This window comes from Agelaius phoeniceus, chromosome 25 (genome assembly GCF_051311805.1).
Source record: "Agelaius phoeniceus isolate bAgePho1 chromosome 25, bAgePho1.hap1, whole genome shotgun sequence".
Taxonomy (NCBI): Eukaryota; Metazoa; Chordata; class Aves; order Passeriformes; family Icteridae; genus Agelaius; species Agelaius phoeniceus.
The window spans coordinates 1,102,713-1,127,668 of NC_135289.1; the positions used below are offsets into that span (position 1 = coordinate 1,102,713).

Genomic DNA, 24,956 nt, shown 5'->3' on the forward strand with positions numbered 1-24,956 from the left:
GGATTTGGGGTGCAGGGAATTGGGTTTTTGGGGATTTGGGGTGCAGGGACGTGGCTGTGCAGGATTTGGGGTGCAAGGACATGGGGTTTTAGGGATTTGGGGTGCAGGGATGTGGCTCTGCAGGGGTTTGGGTGCAGAGACATGGCTGTGCAGGGATTTGGGTGCAGAGACATGGCTGTGCAGGGATTTGGGGTACAGGGATGTGGCTGTGCAGGGATTTGGGTGCAGAGACATGGCCGTGCAGGGATTTGGGGTGCAGGGATGTGGCTGTGCAGAGATTTGGGTGCAGAGACATGAGTTTTCAGGGATTTGGGGTGCAGGGATGTGGCTGTGCAGGGATTTGGGGTACAGGGATGTGGCTGTGCAGGGATGTGGCTGTGCAGGGCCGTGGGCGCACATCACTGAGGCAGCAATTTAAAAAACAAATTGGAAAAAGAAAAGCCCTGAAAGCTGAGCTTTCCCCAGGGCTGGAAATGCTCACAGGGGCTCCACAGGACGTGCAGGGTCCGAGCTGAGCCGGGCCCTCCCCAGCCCCAGCAGCTCCTCTCGCTCAGCTGAGAAATTCAGCAGCCACTGCCTGCAGCAGCCTGGCTGCCCACGGGCATCCTGGCTTTGCTGGAGTCTGGCATCCTCCTACAGATCCCTGCATCCCCAAATGCAGATCCCTTGTTGGTGTGATCACTGCCAGCCAGCACAGAGGGGCTGCCTCACTCCTGCTCAGGCTGCGCCTGCCTCGCTTTCCCCACAGCTCCAATGTGACATTTTCCTTCCTCTGGAACCAAAGGAATGGGAAAAAAATATTAAATCTATTTTGCCCCACTCGTCTCTAATGATGGCAGAGCAGTTTTTGCTGCCAGCACTTCCAGCAGCAGGGAGCAGATGTGGGATGGAGTCCCCTCCTGTGCCTGGGAAGGAAGGAGCCTTTCCTTAGCAGTCTCCTCACGGACTGAGCTGGCCAGGAGGGATAATGGTCCATAACATATTCATTATTTTCAGGACTGTGCACTGAAGTTCTCCCACTGGTGATGCAAGTGGAGATTTTTTGTTTTCAGTTGTAATGGGGTAAAGGATTCTGCAGCTCTGGGTTGCTTTTCCTTCCAGCCCTCGGGGCTGGGCCCCTCTGCTGGAGCTCAATGGGACTTTGGGGTGAATCAAACCCTTCCATGCAGGCAGGTGGTGAGTGGAAGGTAGCACAGGTGAGTGGTGCTTCAGGAGAGGAGGGAATGTGCAGAGTCAGCCTGGAAGAGCTGGATGGAAAATGCTGTGAATCCAGGGAGTTTGCTGGTGGTGAGCTGGGGCTGGGTCTGGGTGCCAGGGTCAGTGGGAAGCAGGGAATGCCATTCCCTCCCTCCCAGCCTGTGAACCCTCTCCTCTGCAGGAAAGGGCCTCCCTTCCCTCCCCAGCACAGCTGATGGAGTTGGAAATCACTCTTGGCTGTTAATCCGTGAAAGTCCCTGTTAGGAATAAAATAAAATATATATACGGAAAAGTGCCACTAAAAAGGTTTACGAGGCTGCAGTTTGAGTGAGCGGCTGCTCCAGAGCAGAGCAGCTGTTTCTCATTTACAGCTGGTTTGAGCCATGGTGAAACACTTCCCCTGGCCCTGGCTGGGAGCTGCCTGCCTTGGGGACGGGGATTTTCTCCCTGGACAAACATCCTGGGCAGGATGGCTCCTGGCATTGCCATTAGCACGATTGCCTTTCATCCCCAGGCTGCAGGGGCTCGGGATGCCACTCTGGGATTTGGCAGAAGGAACAGAGACGGACGTGTTTGTTCTAAACTCCTGCTTTAGCTGGGGATTAATCACTCAGTGTCAGGTGCTTACAGGTACTTAGGTACCTTGTTCCATTAGATCAAAGCAAATTAGAGCTGAGCAGAATGTAAATACAGCTGATGGTCAGAGGTGTTGCAGCTCCTGCTGTAGAAATTGGAGGAAAATTGTATTTCCCAGTGTGTTGTGCAGAGATAATGTTTGGGATGTTGAGATCTCATGGGAGGGATGTCACACAGTTACCAGCAGCTGATAAGTCATTTTTTGTGGTCCATCTCAGGGTTTCATTTAGACATTCTGTTCGTGCTTGGGTGAGCTGGATATCTGTGCAATGGTGTTTCACAGAGTCACAGATGCGTTGGATGGGAAGGTGTCATGGTTCTGTTCACATCTCTCAGGGCCTGAAACACTGAGGTGTCCTTGATTGCCAGGCCTGGAGAGGAATTGTTGTGTCTGACCAAAATTGGAGAGCAGCATTATATATATAACTACATATATTATATATATATAACTCCAAACTCACACTGTGTATGGAGTTTGGAGTTATACACTCCAAATTTTTCAGGATTTGCAGAATTGAAGGATTACAATTATATTTAAAAAAAAAAAAGAAAAATATGAAAAATATAAGTATGGAGTTTGGAGTTATACATTCCAAATCTTGCAGGATTGCAGGATTACAATTATATATAAAAAAAAGAGAAACATAAAAAATATAAGTATGGAGTTGGGAGTCATGCACTCCAAATTTTGCAGGATTGCAGGATTACAATTATATATAAAAAAAAGAAAAATATAAAAAATATAAGTATGGAGTTTGGAGTTATACATTCCAAATCTTGCAGGATTGCAGGATTACAATTATATATAAAAAAAAGAGAAACATAAAAAATATAAGTATGGAGTTTGGAGTCATGCACTCCAAATTTTGCAGGATTTGCAGAATTGCACGATTACAATTATATAAAAATATATAAAAGAAATATATAAAAAATAAAAATATTAAATATAAAAATATAAAAATATACATATATAAATATAAAATATATAAATATATAAATATGTAAGCTATAAAATATTAAAATATATTAATATAAAATATAAAATATAAAATATAAAATATAAAATATAAAAAAATATAACAAATATAACAAATATAACAAATATAAAAGCTAAAATGCTAAAGCATCACCCGCACACCCCCTCCATGACCTCCCACCTTCTCCCATTGCCTCCCAGGACTGCCCCCAGCTGTTCCCCACGGAGGAGATCCTGATCCCGGTGGGAGAGGTGAAGCCCATCACGCTGAAGGCCCGGAACCTGCCGCAGCCCCAGTCGGGCCAGAGGGGCTACGAGTGCGTGCTCAGCATCCAGGGCATCGTGCACAGGGTGCCCGCCCTGCGCTTCAACAGCTCCAGCGTGCAGTGCCAGAACAGCTCGGTGGGTGAGAGCAGCACGGGCAGGGCTGGCAGCGCCCGGGCAGGGGGGAAAATCTCCCTAATCCTAAATCCCAGGTGGGAGAACGCCCGCGGGGAGGAGATGCTGGATCTGGAGTGCCCTGGCCGCCGGTGGGGGTCAGCCAGGGAAAGGGGAGGAGGAGGGAATGCAGGAGGTGTTGAGGCAGGCTAATTCACACACGGGGAGATAAGGAGAATCACAGACCCCTTATCGGGGAGCTGTCAAATCCCAGGTCACGGTGGCTGGATGAATAGAGCGGTGCTGGAGAGCAGGGAAGGAGGGGGAGAGGGAAAGTGCCGGGGGGGAGAGAGAGAGAGCGGGGCTGGAGAGGGGAATCACCGGGTGGAGAGGGGAATCACCGGGGGATGCTGCCCTGGAGTGGGGAATCACCGGGGGATGCTGCCAGGAGAGGGGAATCACGGGATGGAGAGGGGAATCACCGGGGGATGCTGCCCAGGAGAGGGGAATCACCGGGTGGAGAGGGGAATCACCGGGGGATGCTGCCCTGGAGGGGGAAATCATTGGGGAATGCTGTCCTGGAAAGGGGAATCACCAGGGGATGCTGCCAGGAGAGGGGAATCACCGGGTGGAGACAGGAATCACCGGGGGATGCTGCCCTGGAGAGGGGATGCTGCCCAGGAGCAGGGCAGGGTTACTCATCCCCTCCTCAGGACAGGGCTCAGCCTCACCAGGGCATCCCAAATTCACCCTGCTGGGTACCCTGGGATGCCAAAACTCAAATGGCACATGCAGGCACCCCCACCCTGATGCACAGCCCGAATTTGGGTCCCCCCATGTCCCTTCACGAGCAGGAACAAGCGTGGCCCTTCCTCTGCTCACCATGTGCTCAGAAAGGGCCCTGGGCAAAAAGGGCACAGTCAGTTTGTTTTAGGCAGCACAACAGGGTCCGTTTGAATATTCAGTGCAGATGGCCTTAAATTGTTAATGAAGTTTTGAATTTTTAAAAGTTTTACTGGATATTTATACATTGCTGGCCGTCTTTGGACCTTGCAGCTTGGTGGATAATAAATGTATTAATAGTACATAGTACTTTTCCTATCCAGAGTGATTTATAAGCATTAGAGAAGCACTTTTATTGCTGTTGGGCTGATAGGGAGTGGTAGGGGGAGGATGTGAGGGCCATTCTGGACTCGCAGCTTCATGTTCCACCCCAGCTTAGTAAAAGCCAGTACAGTCAAACATGAGTTAAAACTGCACAGCTGCTGCCCAGGGACAGGCAGAGCACTCTGCCCTGCTTTAATCACCACTCCCTCCTCCCAGAGAGGTTGGCAATGCTCACTCACCTCCTGAAGTCTTTTTAGCAGCTCTTGGTTGACCTAAAGAGAGCTCCAGAGAGAGGCCTGGCCAGTGCTGGGTGTGATAATGGGAATTTCAGCATTCACTGGGAATTCAGCTGCAGCATCCAGCCTCACTCAGCCACAGCCCCCAGGATGTCATAAAAAGGGGAATGATTCAGGCCAGGGCTATCGTGGAGCAGGCTGAGGCAGTGGCTGGGGCTCTGCACCATCTATTTTTGCTCAGCTGTTTCCTGTTCCACCTGCAAAGCTCTGCAGTGGGGCTCTGGAGCTCCCAGTCAGTCACAAACTGGGCAAGGAGCAGCCCAAGGGCAGCAGTCCCAGTCTGGTTACCTGGAGGGGCTGTGTTGGTAAGCCAGAGACAGAGTGACGAGGGCAACCACTGCGAGTGGAATAATTAATCTGTTACCTCTCACAAGGACTAGATCTGATTTAATTATCTCCTCCTGATGAGGAGAAGGGACTCAAAGCAGAACCCTGGAGATGAAGTGTAAAAATGTGGTGTCTGAGGCACCAGCAGATGTTTTTAAGCAGAGAATAAAGATGGTTTCTCTCAAAAAACCCTCTTTGTCTGGGAGTGTTGTCTCCCCAAGCATTTCACTCTGGATCTTACCCTGCAGTACCTCTATGATGGGATGGACATCAGCAACCTGGCGGTGGACTTTGCCGTGGTTTGGAACGGGAACTTCGTCATTGACAACCCAGAGAACGTGAAAGGTAAAATCTGCTTCAATTGGCTTCAGGCCATCCCAACTGTGTCCATCCCATGGAAATCCCTCAATCCCACCTGTACCCCAAGGGGATATCCCAGCTGTATCCTGAGGGAATCTCCCAATCCCAGCCATGTCCCAAGTGAGTCCTCCAGGCCCAGCTGCACCCTGAGTGAATCCCCCCCAGTCCCAGCTGCGCCCCCAGCCCCAGCTGCACCCCAAGGGAATCCCCCAGTCCCAGCTGCACCCCGAGTGAATCCCCAGTCCCAGCTATACCCCGAGTGAACCCTCCCAGTCCCGAGTGAACCCCCCAGCCCCAGCTCCACCCCAAGGGAATCCCCCAGCCCCCTCTGCACCCTAAGTGAATCCCCCCAGTCCCAGCTGCCCCTCCAGCCCCAGCTGCACCCCGAGTGAATCCCCAGTCCCAGTTCCACCCCGAGTGAACCCCCCAGCCCCATCTCCACCCCGAGTGAACCCCCCAGCCCCATCTGCACCCCGAGTGAGCCCCCCAGCCCCACCTGCCCCCCCAGGAGCCCCTGCCTGGCTGACCCCCGTCCCTGTCCCGCAGTGCACCTGTACAAGTGCGCGGCGCAGCGCGAGAGCTGCGGGCTGTGCCTCAAGGCCGAGCCGCGCTTCGCCTGCGGCTGGTGCAGCGGCGAGGGGCGCTGCACCCTGCGGCCCCACTGCAGCTCCCCGGGCGCCCTGCCCTGGCTCCACTGGGCCGGACACAACGTCAAGTGCTCCAACCCGCGCATCACCGAGGTGAGCCCGGCCCCGGCCCCTCCTGCCTGCTGTGCCAGCGAGGCCCCGGACGGGGATGATGGCATTGGCTCCAGGATTGCAGAAGGCTGATTAAATGCTTTATTCTGTCATAAGATACTAAATATATATATACATAATATCTATCTAGATATATAATATCTAGAGATATAGTATATATACTAGAGATATAGAGATATATAGATATATAGATATATGGATATATAGTATATATATACTATAGATATATAGTATATATATACTATATATATGTATAGTATATATCTATATAGACATATACTATATAGATACATATATAGATATATATATAGGTATATAGATAGATATCTATAGCTATATATCTATATCGTATGATAGATATATACTATATGTAGATACATGTTATACTACTGCACTACACTCTGTTATACTACTGTACTCTACACTATATCACACTACTGTACTATATTGTACTACACAGAATCACAGAATCACCAAATCAATCACAGAATCACAGAATCATGAGGTTGGAAGAGACCTCTAAGATCATCGAGTCCAACCTATGCCCTAACACCTCACTTGATGCTAGACTACAGCATCAAGTGCCATGTCCAGTCTTTTTTTAAACACACGCAGAGATGGTGATTCTACCACCTCCCTGGGAAGAGCATTGGTCAGTGAATCCAAACACTGAGTCCAATTAAGAAATCACCCTTTGGTGAACAATCTCCATAACCCATTCCACGTGTGCAGAACAGGCGCAGCAAATGAAGGTAAGAATTGTTTTAATTCTCTCTCCGAGCTTTCTCACAGCCTTCCCCAGGAAAATCCTGGGAAATGCTGTGTCTCTCTCTGTGTTCAGAGGATGTGTGATTGCCACGCTCCCCCAAAATCCTCCCGGCCCTGAGAAATGTGGGCAAAACACTCCAGAACTTTCTGGGATGTTTTTAATGTGCAGCCTCTGCCCCACCCACGCTGCGGTGACCGCCACGGACTGCGGCGGGAATGCTAATTAAACCAGGGAGCTAATTAGTCTGGAGTTGCTGGTTCTGATATTTCTGTTCAGCCCACTGAGGGATGCAAAATGTGTCCCAGGAGCATTTTCAGCAGTGAAACTGCACTCGCTCTGTTAACGCTGCTATGAGGAGTGACACTCCTGTCAGGTGGGAACGAAGGAAGGTTTGGGTTTCTCAGGTAATTAAATCCCCCAAAAACGCCTCCCTTGCCCTGGCTGTGTTTCCACACTGCAAAAGGTGTAACACAGCAGGATCAGAGTTGTCTGTTACACCAGTGCTGCTGGCAGTGCTGCTCAGCACCCAAAACCTGCCAACTGGATCAAAACCCAAGTAAGTGTGGAAGTCTCCTCTTAAATTAAATTAGTTTTTGCACTGGTTTAACTAAACTGGCTCAGATCCCGTGGGAGGGAGGCATCAACCTCCTTTTATGGAGGAGAGGAGGAAGCACAGAGGCTGCTGCTGTCTGTGGGCTGGGTGGGGCTGGCAGGAGAATGATGATGCTGAGGAGGGTCCATCCATCCTCAGGGACATTACCAGACTTTGGGATTTCTTGGCCCTTCTGCCTGCAGTGGTGCACCTTTGCTGGGCAGGAGTTTCTCTCGTGCAGGTGTTGCTCTTGTGCAGGATTTCTCTCGTGCAGGTGTTTCTCTTGTGCAGGATTTCTCTCGTGCAGGATTTCTCTCGTGCAGTGTTTTGTACAGGGCAGAGTGGAGCTGGTGGTTGGTTGTGCAGGGATGGGAAAGCACTAAAAAGGGTTGGAAGCCTGTCCTTTCCCTGCTTGGTTGGTCTCTTTGTTTTCCAAGTCCCAGCTGTGCTACCAAGAGATAAAATGATGCTTAAAGGCTCCCCTGGTTCTTCCCCTTGCCCTGCCACTGGGCAGAACCCACATTTCTCTTGCCCAAGTGCTGTTTTGCTGCGCAAGGTTGTGCTACAAGAAGCAAAACAGCCTCTGCTGAGATTTGCTTCCCCATAAACCATGCAGATAGTTGTCAAGTCAAAGAAATCTTGGAATTATTTATCTGCTCCTCCTTGAGCTGGGCAGAGAAGGGGAAAAGCACTGTGCTCCAGCCACCAAGTGACTGGAATGTGAGCAGTGCCAGGCTGGCTCTGGCAGCTGGCTGCAGGCAGGGCACTGCCACCAAGTGTTTTATCACTGTCCAACTTGAAAGCAATACTTTTGGGCTCTGTCCAAGCAGAAAAGAGCAGAGCTCTGCTGTTACAGATTTCTTGACTCCATCCCCAGGTCTGTGTCTGAGCCCTCAGAGTGAGACTGTGGAGGAGACCATGAGACCTTCCCAGCGTTTGTTGCTGCTGGGTCCTTTCCCAGTATCTGAGTTTTCTCAGGATTTTGGGCACCATTTTGCCATGCCCAGTGCTGCAGAGCTGTACAGATGGGAGGACACCCTGCCCTGGCCCTGACAGGTCCAGGCTGGCACTGCCACGTCCCCCATCCCTTGGGCACCAGCAGCGACAGGACTGGGGAGCAGGGCTTGCTCTCATACTGGAGCTCACATTGCAGCCTGGATTACCCAGAGTAAAAGAGCCTTTAATATGGGCTGGTTTCCACTCCTTTTGCTTCATCTGGCCAGGTTCACCCTTTGTGACAAGGCTGAGGTCAAGGGCCTGGCTCCCAGGCGCCAGTGCCTTCGGGGGATGCATAAATAAGGAGGTTGTGTCTTAATAGTTCTAAAAGTAAATGAGCAGTGGGATATTTGCAGTCCTCTCACTGAGTGAGAGGTCCAGCCCTCCCCAGCAATGTCCCCTCAGCCACTTCAAACTTCCACCCGGCCCGTGGCCTTAGCAATAAATAAATAAAAATCAGTTTTCTGGCGAACAAGCGGCGCTCTGATCTCCTATTCATTTATTTGCAGGCCTCATTAATATAACATCAGCGCAACAAACAGCTGAAGGGGGGGCAGTGTCAGGCTGAATAATGGAGTTGCTCTGCTGAGATAACAATTAGGCTCTGAATGTGCCATCAGCTGAGGCAGAGACAAGGAGGGATCATGCCGGGATGACAATGCTCATGTGCTGCCTCCCCGCTGGGCTCATCAGCCGGGATCCAGGGCTCGGAGCAGCGGCAAAAAAGCACAAAGAGGATGGAGGTGGATGGGTTTGGGGAGGGGGCAGGGGCTGTGCCGCTGATTGGGGTCTCTGTGCAGCCCAGCAGATGCCAAGGGCTCGCTGTGCAGGGCTGCGAGTTCCCTGCAGCTCCGCAGGGAAAGCCCCAGCAGCTCCAGCCCCAGCTCCTCTCTGACTTCTTCTGCAGGCAGAATGTTGCTTCATGTCAGAAATGCTGAAAGATTCGAGCAGCAAGACATGACACTGAGAACATTTATCCTCATTGCTGGAGCTGTGTCTCCTGCAGGCTGCAAGGGGAAGGTTCTGGCACTGGGCTGGGGCTCCTGGATCCAGGGGATCCCTTGGATCCCAACCTGGGGGATCCCTTGGGGTCCAACCTTGGGGATCCCTTGGATCCCAGGCTGGGGGATCCCTTGGGTGCCAGCCATAGGGGTCCCTTGGATCCCAACCTGGGGGATCCCTTGGGTTCCAACCTGGGGGATCCCTTGGGGTCCAACCTTGGGGATCCCTTCAATCCCAACCTCAGGGATCCCTTAGATCCCAACCTGGGGGATCCCTTGGGGTCCAAGCTTGGGGATCCCTTGGATCCCAGCCTGGGGGATCCCTTGGGGTCCAACCTTGGGGATCCCTTGGATCCCAGCCTGGGGGATCCCTTGCATCACAGCCTTGGGGGTCCCTTGGGTGCCAGCCATGGGGGTCCCTTGGATACCAACCTGGGGGATCCCTTAGGTTCCAACCTTGGGGATCCCTTGGATCCCAACCTGCAGGTCCCTTGGGTTCCAGCCTTGGGGGTCCCTTGGATCCCAACCTTGGCGGTTCCTTGGTTCCCAACCCTGGCGGTTCTTTGGGTTCCAGCCTTGGGGGTCCCCACCTTGGTTTCAGGTAAAAAGCAGCAATAAGAGAAGTGCTCTGGAGCACCTGCAGCCCTTCCCTGGCCAAGGGCAGGGTGTGAGGGTGACTGAGCTGCTGCCACCCCCTCATCCCTGTACCCAGCCCATTTCAGGGCTAACACAGGGCTGCACACCTGATCCTGCCCAGCCTTATTGCAGGGTTGGGATTTGTCTCTGCAGTGGGGAGAGGTGACCTGCTCAGGAGAATTCTGCCTCCCACACCCCGCTCAGATCTCAGTGACTTTCAAGCTGCTTCAGTTTAGCAAACAACCTGAAAAAACTTCCAGCAGAGGTGCAGATTCCTAAACAGCAAATATCCAATTCCTGGAATGGCCTTGCTCTTTCTCAGCTGTCCTTTGCAGCTCCTTTTCATCCTCCACAGAGCTCCAAGTGAAAAGCCAGTCTGGTGAAGTGATTTTCTTGAAATTGGGGAATCTTTCTTGCTAATCCTGTCTGTCTCAGATCAGAAATCTGGACTGGCAGCCCTGCAGCTCCCAGCTGGGATTAAGGCAGACCAGGGCTGGCTGTGCTGGAGGTGCCCCACGCTCACCCCAATGAGAAGCTCAGGATGCTGCTCGGAGGGTGCCCAGCTCTGGGTGCACCGGGACCTTTAAGACTTATCTTCTTTCTGCGATTTTGACTGAATCTCTCCAGCTGTAATTAATTGAATGCATCTGTTCTAACCCTGGGGCTGCTTTATGGCACAGTTACTTCAAAACTGTTCAATTAGTGGCCACTAAAATCTAGGTCGAGTGGAGCTCCATATTGGGGATTTTCCAGGTCAGGACATTTGTAAAATACAGCATCAGCTGGGCTTTGTTCGGGGAGGCCTCTCAGCCCTGCTGCTTCTGCTCAGCTCAGGAAATGGCAAGCAGTGACTTCTTTTTTTTTGAGCAGTGATGAGACAACGAGACAGCAGAGTAAGTGCCCCAGTAAATGCATTTTAACATCATCCAGAGCTGCAAAGGACAGTTGTAACTGTCAGCCAAGTTCAGGTGATTCCCCAGCAGTGATGTAAACACCACCAGGCCTCCAGGACTCGGTGTAACACAATCCAGCTTGGTTTTGCAGTGGGTTTATGAGCACGTCGAGCTTCCCGGAGCTAAATGGTACAAGACAGGCCATGGTGTGAGTTACAGGGAACAGCAGCACAACAGGCACTGCGTGGTGAATAAATTAAAAACCTGCAGCAGGCGGGGAGGGGAGAGCGAGGTGGGAATTAAAGGATGTGGAGGAAGGAGGGGGTGGCTTGGTGGGGGCATGGAGCTGGAACAACCTCAGCCAAAAATGGGACAGAAAGCCCAGGGAAGTGCTGGAGTTCACCCTGGCAGTGTTCAAAAACCAAGTGGACGTGGGGATGGTGGGATTCCCTCTTGAAGACCTTGGGTGTCTTTTTGGAGATGCTTTGGGGAACTGGGAAGCACAGAAGTGATGGGGACAGGGGTGTCCCATGAGGGCTGCTGTGGGGCAGGTCACTGGGATGGGGGCACTTGTGTTTGGCCACGTTCCTCACTCCTGAGGAGGTGGAAAAAGCCACCCATCCATCTGGAAACAGCGAGGAAAAGGTTCCGAAGAGCTCAAGCTTTTTGCCAGAGACAAGGGTGGAACAAAGAAGCATAAACAAGATTTATCCATTAAATTAATTAAATTGCATTATTATGGATTGTGTTTATTTATTAATAACTGCAGCACAGGGAAGATTAGAAACTCACCCAAGAGCAACAACAGAGCGGTGGCAGATTCAGGATAACTGTCTGAGAGTCCTGGGTCCAAATTTTGTGACCATGCATTATTGAAATTTATACTCCTCATTGAAGAGGAGATTGTCCTTAGTGCAAGTCCAGGGAAGCAGGGATGATTATGGCTGAGGCAGGCTATAAACAGGCAGCTTGAAAGCACACACCTCAGCCTTTAACGTTTTTAAGTCATTTGAGGTGCCAAGTCACTAATAAAATGTGACATTAACATTCAGAGAACAGCCAAGGCAGAAGGCAAAGTTCTCCAATCACCAGGCTGCTTCTGGAAGGTGACTTAGCCTGTTCTGGATGGAGACAGGAGCCAGGTGTGTCCTTCTGCAAGGATTTCTGGGAATGGCACTGCCCACTCCTCTTGGCCAGCTCAGGGACCTTGGAGTCCTCTCTTGGAGCAGGGCTTGGATGGATTTCAGCATCCTTGGGCTCCTCCAGGACACCCAGAAGAGCCATGAGGGGTGGCCCTGGCTGGTCTGGCAGCAGCAGGAGAGGTTCCAAACCAGGGATGGGTCTGAAGAAGGGGCGTGGTGGGGATGTCACTGTCACTGTGATATTTCATGAAAATCCTTTCGCAAGGCTTTTACTCCTGAGAAGCCTCAGAAAAGCAATGCAAACAATAATTATCTGATTGCTTGGAATGTGGTTTGGAGGCTTCTCACCAACAGGTGCATCTTTGATTGGTTCCTTGTGAATTGTTTTTATTTAATGACCAATCCCAGTCCAGCTGTGTCAGACTCTCTGGTCAGTCACAAGATTTCATTATTCATTCCTTTCTAGCCTTCTGATGAAATCCTTTCTCTCTATTACTTTTAGTACAGGTTTAATATATCATTGTGATATTATTGATACGATATGAGATATGATACGATATGAGATATGATACGATATAATATAATAAATATAATATAATTAATATAATATAATATAATATAATATAATATAATATAATATAATATAATATAATATAATATAATATAATATAATATCAGCCTTCTGAAACATGGAGTCAAGATTCTCACCTCGTCCTGGGGGCCCTCAAACACCACCCCATGTCCTCACCTTGTCCTGTCTCCCTGCAGATCCTGACGGTGTCGGGGCCCCCGGAAGGAGGGACCAGGGTGACCATCCGTGGGGTGAACCTGGGCCTGGACTTCTCGGAGATCGCGCAGGGCGTGCAGGTGGCCGGGGTGCAGTGCACGCCCCTGCCCGAGCACTACGTGGTGGCTGAGCAGTGAGTGTCCCCTCCCCTGTCCCCTCCCCTGTCCCCTCCCCTGTCCCCTCCCCTGTCCCCTCACCTGTCCCCTCCTCTGGGCACCCCCCAGAGCTCCTCCCTTGATGCTGGTTGGGGGCTGTTTACAGACAAGAACGGGACGGGGCTGCTGTGGAACTGCCTTGAACTGTTTGATTTTCCAGCATCACTCTCATTCCATGATTGTGACAATGGGAAGATGCCAGCAGCTCACATTCTAGGGAGCAGACTAGGAACTCAATGTTACAACTCACTTTATAAGCTTCTCGACCAATCACACAAAGCAAAAGCACATTGACAGTAGTTCTATCCAACCACTTAAAAGCACAGGTACCTTTGGTTAAACAATGCTCGCTTATTTCGAATACAATACCTGCTTGTAAGCCTTAAAACACAACGCACAGAGCTCCATTATTAAGCTTTAACTTCCTTAATACCTCACTAGATAAACTTTTCTGTAGCTTAGAGAGCTATTCAGACAAGCGTTAATACACAGACCATTGTTCTGTTTGCTTTTGCTTTTCTACAGTTTAAATCATTTCTCTGCTGACCAATCTCATGGCTGCTGCATGGCTCTGCTCACAGTTCTGCTGTCTCTGGGGCCTGCATCTTGCAGCTTTCCCCAAACCCTCTGATTTTGTAGATTCCCACACTCCCTGACCTCCAGCCAACGCTCAGGAGGCCAAAACCTCACCAGGAAGGACTGTGGAGCATGGGAAGGGATCCCCGCACATCCCCGCACATCCCCACACTCTGGACTCTCTCTGCAGGGGTTAAGCAGCACTTTAAGCTTGCATTAAATGTTCTGTTTCCTTGCACACCGCGGTTCCTGCTTGGCTAAGCACCTTTGCTGATGAGCACCTTGCTGCTGCTGCTGCTGCTGCCTCCCCATCCCACTTGGAATTCCGCCGGCGCCGAGGCTGCAGCTGCCATTTGTTAGGCGGGCGAGGCGCTGACAGCCCCGCGCTCCGAGCGGGCTCCCCTGCAGTCAATCCATTTGTTTCACTGAGAAAAATGTCAGCCCGAAATTAGAGAGCAGGCCTGGGACAGGGGACAGGCAAAGGAACCCCTCGGCGTGGCAGCCGTTCGGGGCTGGGCTGGGCTGGGGGAGCCACGGTGCTCAGGGGGTGTCTGGGGACATCTGTGCTGCGTGGGACAGGAGAAAGAGGTGATGTCTCCTCTTGGGTTGTGTCACCTCCTGCTGGGACCAGGGTGGTGGCCTGGGCAGTAGGACTGTGAGTGTGGAGCTGGCCAAGGTCCCATGGGTGGTCCCAGGAGCACAGATCTGCCCCAGCTTCATCCTCTGCTGGGAAATTCATTTTTCTCTGCTGGGAAACCCATTCGGTGGCTCCCACTCAGACCCCAGCAGGCCCAGGACCCGTCACCAGCAGCATGTGGTGGAGTTGGTTGGGTTTTGTCCATTCCTGGCGTTTCTATGCCCATCTGTAAGGCAGGAGGGGCATTGCTGACCCCTCTGGAGCAGCGAGGGGCAGTGCAGATGGAATTTGGGATCATGGGGTGAAGGGTGCCTGGGCTGCTGCAGGGATGGCACCAATACCCCATCACTGCAAGCAGTTGGGGCTGTTCTGCTGAGCAGTACTTTGCTATATTTTATTTTTCAAATAAAGGATGGAAGATTATGAAATTATCCCCCTTTGATGGTATGAAACCCTGATTTTATAATCATGACTCTAATTACGGCTCTTGAGCTTTCAAAGTTTGTTAACATCATTAAAACATTTACCCTGGGCAGATAACAGCAAGCGTTAGCATGAGAGCTGCCTTTTAAAGATGAATACAGATAAAAGGACCCTCTTAAGGGTTCTGTGGGCAGACTGAATTCCAGGACTGTAATGACTCTGCCATATGCTCCAGCCCCGCAATCTATCAGCCAGCAATTAGGTTAATGTTGGTGAAAGGGCCACTTAGCCCGGCAATCAGCACCCTACAGCTCCGCCGAATGCATCATTTTGTAACAAGGTGCCTGCTGGGGATTTGGCTCTGAGCAGGGCTCGGGACCAGGTGTGCCCGGTCACTGGTGCCCTGTCCCACACCCATCCCTGCCCGGGCTGGGCTGCAGCTGCTGGAGTTGAGTGTTTGGTGTTTCCTTGGGCAGAGAGAACCTCCCCTCTCCTCTCCTGCCCTTGGGGTGCCAGGAACCACCCCCAGGCTTTGTTTGCCCCGAGCTCAGAGTGGGCTCCTCTGCCCGCTGCCAGTCTGCAGGAGGAGGAGGAGGAGGAGGTGGAGGAATAACAGGCAGAGAGGTGCAGGGGCAATGTCTGCTTGAAAGGCAGAGCGAGGAGCACGTGGCAGAGGAAGGCTGGGAGCTGAGAGGCTTCAATCCCTGCTCTCCAAAGGCAGTCTCTCCAGGCAGCCCCTTTTGATGTGCAGCAACGAGGACGTGCACGTTCCAGCTCTTTACCAGCATGTGTGTATTTCATCAGGCCCTCCTGGCATCACCTGTGCACAGCAGCTTCTTTTTTTCCTTCAGTCTTCGTGGTTTATTTTATTTTTTATTTGCAGTGAATTAATTGCTGCTGAAGGCAGCTCAAACACTGCCTCCCCAAACTGGGGCCTTTTCTGTCTTCGTGTGTGATGGGCAGAGGAGGGAGAGCTCCCTTCTCCTTCAAACTCAGCAGGCAGAGGCTGCTCTGGCCCTTCTCTGCTCCCACTCCCAGGGTCAGATCCCCCCAGAGATGGAGCTGCACCTCCTGCCTCAGGCAGGTCACTCCTGCCTTCAGCTTTTCCTCCCTGAGGCCAATCCCCCATGTCCAATCCCCCTCTCAGATTCCCACTCTGGGGCAGGTTCCTCCCACCCTCAGCTTCCCAGAGCCTGCAGGGATGCTCTCAAATTGATCCTCCCAGCATTGCTGTGGCAGCAAGCAGCATGCAGGTCCATCTGGAGAGCCCTGCCAGCTGATGCCCCTCTGAAAACCTCCCCCAGACCTGCTGGCATGCCTGGCATCCGCTTGATCCCATCCCCAGCTGGTGTCACACATCCCCTGTGCCCTGGGAGCTGGGGGTTGTTCATCCTCAGTGAGCAGCCACGGTCAGCCTCAGCAGCTCTCCCTGCTCTGCAGCTTTGCCCTGGGCTTTTGGGGTTGTTCATCATCATCTGTGGTGAACCACAGCTGCTCTCCCTGGCCCTGCAGCTTTCCCAGCCTCAGGATGTGCCCACGGGGCTGAGCTGCACCACACCAGGAGCACAGGGACAAGCTCTGTGACCAGCAGCAGTGTGTTTGTGGCAGCCAGCCCTGTCCCCCAGCAGGAGCTGCTCTCCAGGGCTGTCTCGATCATCCCCCAGCAGGTTTCTCCAGTTGTGATTAACTGGGAGTCTGCAGTGTGAGCTGTTCCCTTAATGAACTCATCTGTTACTCTGAGGACTTCGCACTCACTTTGCTACTGGCTAATATATTGCCATTAGTGCTCTGCTTTGCTCTGGAGTTTACAGCTTGTAATAATTATGTCTAATTTTGATTTTTTTTTCCTTTAAATTACTACACAGGGTAAAAATAGACTCAGTAATTAACTCCTTCCAAAGAGGCAGATATCAAAGTTAAAGAGGAGGGGGGGGGGAGAAAGGAGAAATAATGGCAGCGTGGAGCTGAGCAGGGCACTGCTGGCACCTCCTGCCAAAGCTCCACTGAGGCATTTGTGCTTCCAGGATCGTCTGTGAAATGGGGCAGGCGCTTCCAGGGATCAGCTCCGGCCCAGTGCTCCTGTGCATCGGAGAGTGCAAGCCCGAGTTCACGGCCAAGTCAGCGCAGCACTACGTGTTCGTGGTGAGTCCCTGCTGGGGCCAGCACGTGTGTGCCCAGCACTGAGCCTGGCACACACAGGGGCTCCAGCTCCAGAGGAATTGCTGGGGTTTTTCTGGGGCTTTCCCCCTGGTGTTGCTCAGTTTTTGGTGCCCAAGTTCACGGCCAAGTCAGCGCAGCACTATCTCTTCATGGTGAGTGCCCTGCTGGGGACAGCACTTGTGTCCCCTGGAGCTGAGCCTGGCACACAGAGGGGCTTCAGCTCCAGAGGAATTGCTGGGGTTTTTCTGGGGCTTTCCCCCTGGTGTTGCTCAGTTTTTGGTGGCCCAAGTTCATGTTCGTGGTGAGTGTCCTGCTGGGGACAGCACTTGTGTCCCCTGGAGCTGAGCCTGGCACACAGAGGGGCTTCAGCTCCAGAGGACAGTCCTGGAATTGCTGGTTTTTTTCTGGGGCTTTCCCCTGGTGTTGCTCAGTTTTTGGTGGCTCTCTCAACAAGCACAGCTTGCAGGATTGAGAGCTCACTCTGGATAAACCAGGGCTCCCACAGTGTTCGTATCCAGCTTTGTACCCCCAGAGCAGTGATAATGGAATCACAGATTGGTTTGGGTTGGAAGGGATCCTCAAAGGCCCTGTCCCACCCCTGCCATGGGCAGGACACCTTCCACTACCCCAGGCTGCTCCAGGGATGTCCTGCCCTGTCAGAGCCCCCCCAGCAGCTCCCTGGCTGCAGCAGGGGCCCTGAGCTGTCCTTTCCTCCCTGCAGACTCCAGCTGTGAGTTTCCTGAGCCCCAGCCGTGGCCCGGAGTCGGGAGGGACCATGGTGACCATCTCTGGCCACCACCTGGGCGCTGGCAGCCGCGTCTCCGTGCTCCTGGGGAACCAGACCTGCGAATTCCTCCAGTAAGAGACAGCCCAGGCTCCTGCAGCACCCCCTGCTCCCATCCCAGTACGGATCTGCTGGAGCTGAACGTGCAAAAATCCATCTGGGAGCCCCTAAGGCTGCCTCCTTTATTGCATGAAAACATCTTCTCTTTTATTGTGATGGAGGCTTGCATGGCAAGGGAGGGATTCATCGGTGTCAGTGCTGTTCATTATTTCATTTTAATGCTGTTCCAGTGGTAACTGCTCTGAAAATCACAGTGAAACACCACTGGGATGGAAATATGCTTATGTTGGTCACCTGCCCCCCAACCTGGCTGCTCTGAAGAAAATGGAACATTTATATGAAATCTCTCTCTTTACACAGACCTGCATTGCTTTTATTGTAGCCACTGCTGCAGGTGCCTCAAACTCCTAAAAATGGTCTGGGATCCTCAGGGCAGAGCAAGGCGAGGGTCTGCTCACACCTCCTGCTGAGGAACTTGCACAGCCATCAATCTCTGCTGGGATTTCCATGGCAAATTTGCTTTTTCCCCAGCAGTGTAAACACAGAGTTGACATTTGCAGGGTTTAATGGGTTTTCCTGGGGCTTAGTTAAAAAAGAGATGTTTGGTTTACATCTGTGTGTACCAGTACACAGCCCTGCCCACCCTGCTGGGGCGGGCACAGCCTGGGTGGCAGCCTGGCATCCAAAGGGATTCTGCCTCAGATCCTCACCCAGGCTGCCCAGGAGGAGCTGAGGAAGCTCCTGGGAGAGCAGAGATCCCTGGAGGTGAATTTCTCATCCAAAAGCCCGAGAGGTTCTTGCGTGTGGGAGCTGTGGGTGCTCAGGTGTGGGAGCACATTGGGTTATCAGCAGGGCTTGCTCTGGATCCATGCCAGGATGGTGCCCAGGGCATTCCAGAACCTTCCAGCGCAGCTCAGCCCTCCGGGTGTTAGGCAGTGTAACTGATCCATCAATATTTCCTCCACATCCCAAACAAAGGTGCCAAATTGCTGCCTCAGATGGAGACAGGGAACAGCAGAGGTGTGGGGGCAGCCCTGGAATATCATCCTGGAATATCATCCCTTAAATAAACACCTGATCCTTGTTCAGGCAACCTGCAGCTGCTGAGCTGCAGAACCTGGAGGGGTTTTGGATTCCCTGGGAGTTGTGATGGCAGCAGGACAGGAACCTCAGCCAGGGCTGCTGAGTGCCCCATCCTCACTGGGGCCATGCCTGGGACTGCTCTGAGGCAATGAACTCCAATTGTACTCCAGGGCGTGGGGGAGCCTGACGAGATGAAGCAGCTCCTAATGAGATTCCCTCTAATTACAGCTTCCCCCATTCTCCCCTCTCGGATCGGAGGAGTGGGCAGATTCACCATGACGACACAATAATAGCACAGAGAGCTAATTAGCTGATCACAGGGAGCTGGGAGCTGCTCTGCCAGCAGCCCTGCATCACTCCTAGCCCGTGCCAGAGCTGGGCAGGCACGGGGTGGGCAGCAGCAGGGCAGGAGCCCTGAACAGAATCACCCTGGAGAATCCAAATCCTCACGTGAGGAAGCCTCTGTGGCTAACATTAAACAAGGTGGATGTGATAAAACCAAGTGGGGATAGGAAAAGGAGCAGCAGCAGGGCAGGAAGGGATGGATGTGTTATTGCATCAGCAGCAATGGTCAGTGCAATTGGTTTGAGGTGTTTAGGGGGATGTTTCAGGGGGATGTTTGAGGTGTTTCAGGGGATGTTTGAGGTGTTTCAGGGGGTTGTTTGAGGTGTTTCAGGGGGTTGTTTGAGGTGTTTCAGGGGATGTTTGAGGTGTTTCAGGGGATGTTTGAGGTGTTTCAAGGGATGTTTGAGGTGTTTCAGGGGATGTTTGAGGTGTTTCAGGGGGCTGTTTGAGGTGTTTCAGGGGATGTTTGAGGTGTTTCAGGGGGCTGTTTCTGTCCCCTCAGGTGAAAGGGTGGAAGGGCCGAGGTGTGAGTGGGAACACTGTGGTGCCTGCTGTTCCATGCCCTCCTGAATGCCCATTAGAGAGGGCAGGGGTGTGTAAGGACCCCGAGAAGGGAGCACACCTTGTCCCCCTGGCTCAGAGCTCTGCTGGGAACAGAGCAAGGACTGTACCTGAGCCTCGGCCACCCAGGCACCTCCACAGGCCCTGAGGATGGTGAGGGTGGTGAAGGTCGCCCATTCAGGTTTTGATTTAAGCACCAGACTGGCGGTGAGGTGCTGCAGACCTGCCTGCCCTCTCCCCTGGGGGAACCCAAAACTGAAGGAGCCACAGAAAGAGTGCTGACTTTCCAGTGAGCTGGGGTAGGTCTGGGCACCAAGGAGAGCCAGAGGTGGCCGTGCAGGACGTGCCAGAGATGTGCCTCCAGTGCTTTTTGTAGGATCAGTGCCGGGAGCCGGGTGGTTCCTCCCAGCTCTGTCCTGGATGCTCAGATGCCATTCCCCTTGCCCATCCCTCCGCCCACCGGCGCCTTTGTGCTCTGGCAGTGCCTCCCTGTGTGGCTGCCTGCACCTTCTCTGGGGCCCTGGTGGCAGCAGATGGTCTGTTGTGTCCAGCCAGGCAGCACCGAGCCGAGGTCACCCCGCTCTGGGGGGAGACAAAGCCGAGGCAGCTCTGCCACTGCCACGGCCCTTCCCAGGCAGGGGCTGCTCATTGTGCCGCTCACAAGAGCCTCGTGTGTGCGCTGGGCTGGGGAGGGGAAGAATTTGGCTTTTCACTGAGCTCATGCGTCCCATTGAAAAGGCAGCCATCTGTTTTCACACGCCCAGCAGACGGCAGCGGGTTCAGGGGGATGTGGGAGCTGCAGCTTGGCACAAAGAGGGGTTTCAGGGGGGCTGCACTGCTCCCACCACGGGCAGAGCTCCCCACCTTTCCTTCCATGCCAAACCCTCCTGCCCATCTCAGCAGCTTCCCAGGTGCCAGTGTGGGGCTGGCTGTAGGCTCAGCCCTTTATGGGCTGCCCCAGGACGGGAGCAAGGCTGTTTCCTGCCCCTACACCACTGTGAAAAGTGCATATTATATGGCTCTATGCAGATATTTACTATATTTTGTTGTATTGATTAGCAGTGCTGCATTAACATTTTAATGGTGTGATAAATGCAGTTTTGTAGTTAAAAAGGTAACTTTTGTAGTTAAAAGAGGAACTATGTAAGTGAGATATATTTTTAAGAAAGGAATGAGGTACCAGATAGCAGCCACAGGACTTTCCACAGCCACCACCCCATTAACAGTGCCCGTTTCCCTCCTGTGCAGGCGATCCATGAATGAGATTGTTTGTGTGTCAGCACCCTCAGCCCACGGCCTGGGGGCTGTTCAGGTCTCTGTCAGCGTGGACAGGGCTCAGCTGGAGAGAACTTTGCTGTTTGAGTACATCGATGACCCCAGGGTGCAGCACATCGAGCCCGAGTGGAGCATCGCCAGGTAAAACAGCACCTCCCTGGCTCTCGCCTGCCCTGGGGCTCCTCAGCACACACCCAGGCCAAAAAAGGGGCTGTTTGGGAATGCACATCCCTCCCAGCAGCCTGAACAGGCCAGGGCTGGGCATTTCTGGGGTTTGCATTCAGCACAGCTCAGACCTGGGGTTACAGGGAGGTTGTGTCCAGCCAGGCAGCCACAGCAGACCCTGCACCAGGAGTCTGGGGGCTCAACCAAAGCCCAGACCGCCCCCTCTGCTGCAGAAGGGCACAACTGCTCCTTAGAGGCTCCTTCCTGTGGTCCTGGAGCACCACAAAGCCAGCAGCCACCTAGAAAGGAAAGAGCTGGTGCTGATCAAAAGGGAATGTCAGGGACAGGATGGCTGCAGCTGTCACACCACGGGGACCCTGCTGAAAGCCCTGGGCTGCACCCATCCTCTCAAGCCTGACCCTACCGGCCCCTGGGGCCCAGCCCAGCCCTGATCAGCCTCTCCTGCCTTCCCACAGCGGCCACACTCCCCTGACCGTCACCGGCTCCAACCTGGACGTGATCCAGGAGCCGCGGATCCGCGTCAAGCACAACGGCAAGGAGTTCATCAACGTGAGTAGGGGCTGGGAGCATCGCCCTGCATGGGGCACTGCTGCAGCTGGGACCATCACCCTGCACCCTGCATGGGGCACTGCTGCAGCTGGGCAGGGCAGGGAGCATCCCCCTGCACCCTGCATGGGGCACTGCTGCAGCTGGGAGCACCACCCTGCACCCTGCATGGGGCACTGCTGCCTCCTGCACCCTGCATGGGGCACTGCTGCAGCTGGGCAGGGAGCATCACCCTGCATGGGGCACTGCTGCAGCTGGGCAGGGAGCATCACCCTGCACCCTGCATGGGGCACTGCTGCAGCTGGGAGCATCCCCCTGCACCCTGCATGGGGCACTGCTGCCTCCTGCACCCCTGCATGGGGCACTGCTGCCTGCCTGGGCAGGTCTGGCACAGCAAAAGCAGCTCTGGGGGTATTTCCTGCACTCCCCCAAGCTGGGGGCACTGGGAAGAGGGAATTTGACACACAGAATGTGAGATTGCCTCCTTCCCTTATCTGTGTTCTTTCAGTCCCTGAGTGAGAAGCTGAGATGAACCCCCAGCTAAATGGGGACTAAGTGAGGTTCTTGTATGTGCTACAAGTCAGAATTGAACCTCCAGGACTTCAGAAATTATTCTGGCCAAGTAAAGCTGAAATATATTGTTTCTATGCAGTGATCTCTGTGACTGAGTCTGTATTCTCATGGAAAGGGCAAATCACTGAGAGGTCTTTTCCTATTCCTTTTCTCCCCCTCAAGACCTTTTTCATCTGAGCTCTTTTTAAAAAGACATCTAATTTTGTTGCTAGCACTTGCAGTTACAGTGCTACAAAAATAATTCTGAAGACACAAAATTGAGTGAAATTAAATCTTTCAGTTATGGAGAGAGGCCAAATGGTTGGGCTCTTGCTGCTTTACAAGGCAAGAGCCCCATAAATCAGTGATTTCCCTGCTTTGAGGGCTGCAGGAGCTGTGGGTGTCCTCAGCCCAGCAGGAGATGACCTTCATGTTCCCTCCTGCCCACCAGTGTCACATGCTCCGTTCCCTCCCCTCGCTGGCATTTGGGAATGGCCTCTAATCACCCATTTGCAGCAGGGAACTGGTATTCCCTATGGGTCTGCTTCAGAGCTGGAGAGGAGGAAAGTGGAAAGAAATGGGAAAAAAAATAAAGAAAAATGAGTAAGAGCTGCTGTGTGAGCTTTTAGCTCCATTGAAACAGGGCTCATTTTGGGCTCACCCTCCATCTCTACCCAGTGCCTTCATGTGGCTGGAGGAGAAGCAAATTACCCCAAATCATGGCAGTAATGCCTCATGGAATCAGCAAGGTTGGAAAAGACCTCTGAGACCACGGAGCATCAGGACTGCATTAAACATTCCCAGCTAAGCATGAACCCACTGTGGGCTTCCCATCCACCAGAGCATCAGGGTCCGGCTCAGGGCAGGGTGTTCCTTGCTGAAAACACAGCATTCCCCAGGTGTGCAGGGTGGTGCTCAGGGCAGGGTGTTCCTTGCTGAAAACACCCCCTTCCCCAGGCGTGCAGGGTGGTGCTCTGGGCAGTGTTCCTTGCTGAAAACACAGCATTCCCCAGGCGTGCAGGGTGGTGCTCTGGGCAGAGTGTTCCTTGCTGAAATTCCCCCTTCCCCAGGTGTGCAGGGTGGTGCTCAGGGCAGTGTTCCCTGCTGTTTCCCCCTTCCCCAGGTGTGCAAGGTGCTGAATGCCACAGTCCCAGCTCAGGGCAGAGTGTTCCCTGACGTGTCCCCCAGAGTGTTCCCTGCTGTTTCCCCATTCCCCAGGTGTGCAAGGTGCTGAATGCCATGGCCAGCTCAGGGCAGTGTTCCCTGCCGTGTCCCCCAGAGTGTTCCCCGCTGTTTCCCCCTTCCCCAGGTGTGCAGGGTGGTGCTCAGGGCAGTGTTCCCTGCTGTGTCCCCATCCCCCAGGTGTGCAAGGTGCTGAACTCCACGGCCCTGGCCTGCCTGGCTCCCCCGCTGACGGCCGAGTACCGCCCGGGGCTGGACGCCGTGGAGCGCCCGGACGAGTTCGGCTTCATCTTCAACAACGTCCAGTCCCTGCTGCTCTACAACGACACCAAGTTCATCTACTACCCCGACCCCACCTTCGAAATGCTGAGCTCCACCGGGGTGCTGGAGCAGAAGCCGGGCTCCCCCATCATCCTGAAGGTAGGGAGAGCCTGGCTCGGCCTCGGGGAGCCCCAAAACCCCCGGGAGAGAGGGGGGTTCTTTCTTCTGCGGAGTTTGGGGTGCCCTAAACAGAGCCCCGCTGTTTGCACGGGCTGGCAGCTGGAGGAATGTGCTGCATCTCTGCCGGTGTTGTGTCCCCGTGTCCCCAGGGCAGGAACCTGTGCCCGCCTGCCCCGGGAGGAGCCAAGCTCAACTACACGGTGCTGATCGGGGAGACGCCCTGCGCCGTCACCGTGTCCGAGACGCAGCTGCTGTGCGAGCCCCCCACCCTCACCGGGCAGCACAGAGTGATGGTGAGAGACGGCACGTCCTGTCAGCATCCCCTTCTCCCCTCCTCCCCACCCTTCATCCTCCTCCATCATCCCCTTCTCCCCTCCTCCCCACCCTTCATCCTCCTCCAGCATCCCCTTCCCCTCTCCTCCCCACCCTTCATCCTCCTCCAGCGTCCCCTTCCCCTCTCCCCCCCACCCTTCATCCTCCTTCTCCATCATCCCCTTCCCCTCTCCTCCCCACCCTTCATCCTCCTTCTCCATCATCCCCTTCCCCTCTCCTCCCCACCCTTCATCCTCCTTCTCCAGCTCCCTGACTCTCGGATCCACAATCCCCAGCAGGATTTTCCATTTTATGGGTGTCTGATTGGAAATTTAAAATATTGATGTGGATTAGCATGGAGAGACTTTGTCCTTCCCTCAGAGTCGCTCCCTTCTAGAAGGAAAAATGCCCCTCAGAGCCCTCTAGAAGGAGCAAATCTTCCTGGCAGTGCCTTTGGCACTGGGTGCCATCCTTCCTGTGGATGAAGTTGAGAGCATTCCCAGTGTTCTCCCTCCTGGAGGGGTTAATCAGCCACAGAGGCAAACCTGAGCTGCCAAGTGGATGGAAAGGTTTTGCCTTTTCCCGAAGCAGGAGCCAGGAACATCTGAACCCTGGAGTGGTTGGATCAACCCCCTCATCCAGGACAGCCCTCAGTGCCTCCCTCTGCTCGGGGTTTGGGCATTGCTGCTTCCTCTGCTGCTCCTGCAGACCAAGCCCCAGCTGTTGAACTGCCTGAGCAGAGCCCAAATGAGATTGTAATTGTGATTTATATCCCTTGAAGTTCAGCATCCAAAACATATTCAGATTATCACAGTGTGACTCCCAGC

The 24,956-nt window shown here is 53.3% G+C and overlaps 1 protein-coding gene across 3 annotated transcripts in view; it reads left to right on the forward strand.

Moving 5' to 3' along the window:
- The window catches only part of PLXNA2 (plexin A2), a 140,319-nt gene that overhangs the window by 93,103 nt on the left and 22,260 nt on the right, over positions 1-24,956 (forward strand). For all 3 annotated transcript variants that reach the window (XM_077190609.1, XM_077190610.1, XM_054648973.2), the window contains exons 10-19: positions 3,011-3,211; positions 5,166-5,262; positions 5,824-6,017; positions 12,833-12,984; positions 16,667-16,784; positions 17,524-17,660; positions 20,884-21,051; positions 21,552-21,645; positions 23,557-23,796; positions 23,967-24,110. In XM_077190609.1, the coding sequence (XP_077046724.1) occupies positions 3,011-3,211; positions 5,166-5,262; positions 5,824-6,017; positions 12,833-12,984; positions 16,667-16,784; positions 17,524-17,660; positions 20,884-21,051; positions 21,552-21,645; positions 23,557-23,796; positions 23,967-24,110 (1,545 nt within the window). The remainder of the gene's footprint in view (positions 1-3,010; positions 3,212-5,165; positions 5,263-5,823; positions 6,018-12,832; positions 12,985-16,666; positions 16,785-17,523; positions 17,661-20,883; positions 21,052-21,551; positions 21,646-23,556; positions 23,797-23,966; positions 24,111-24,956) is intronic.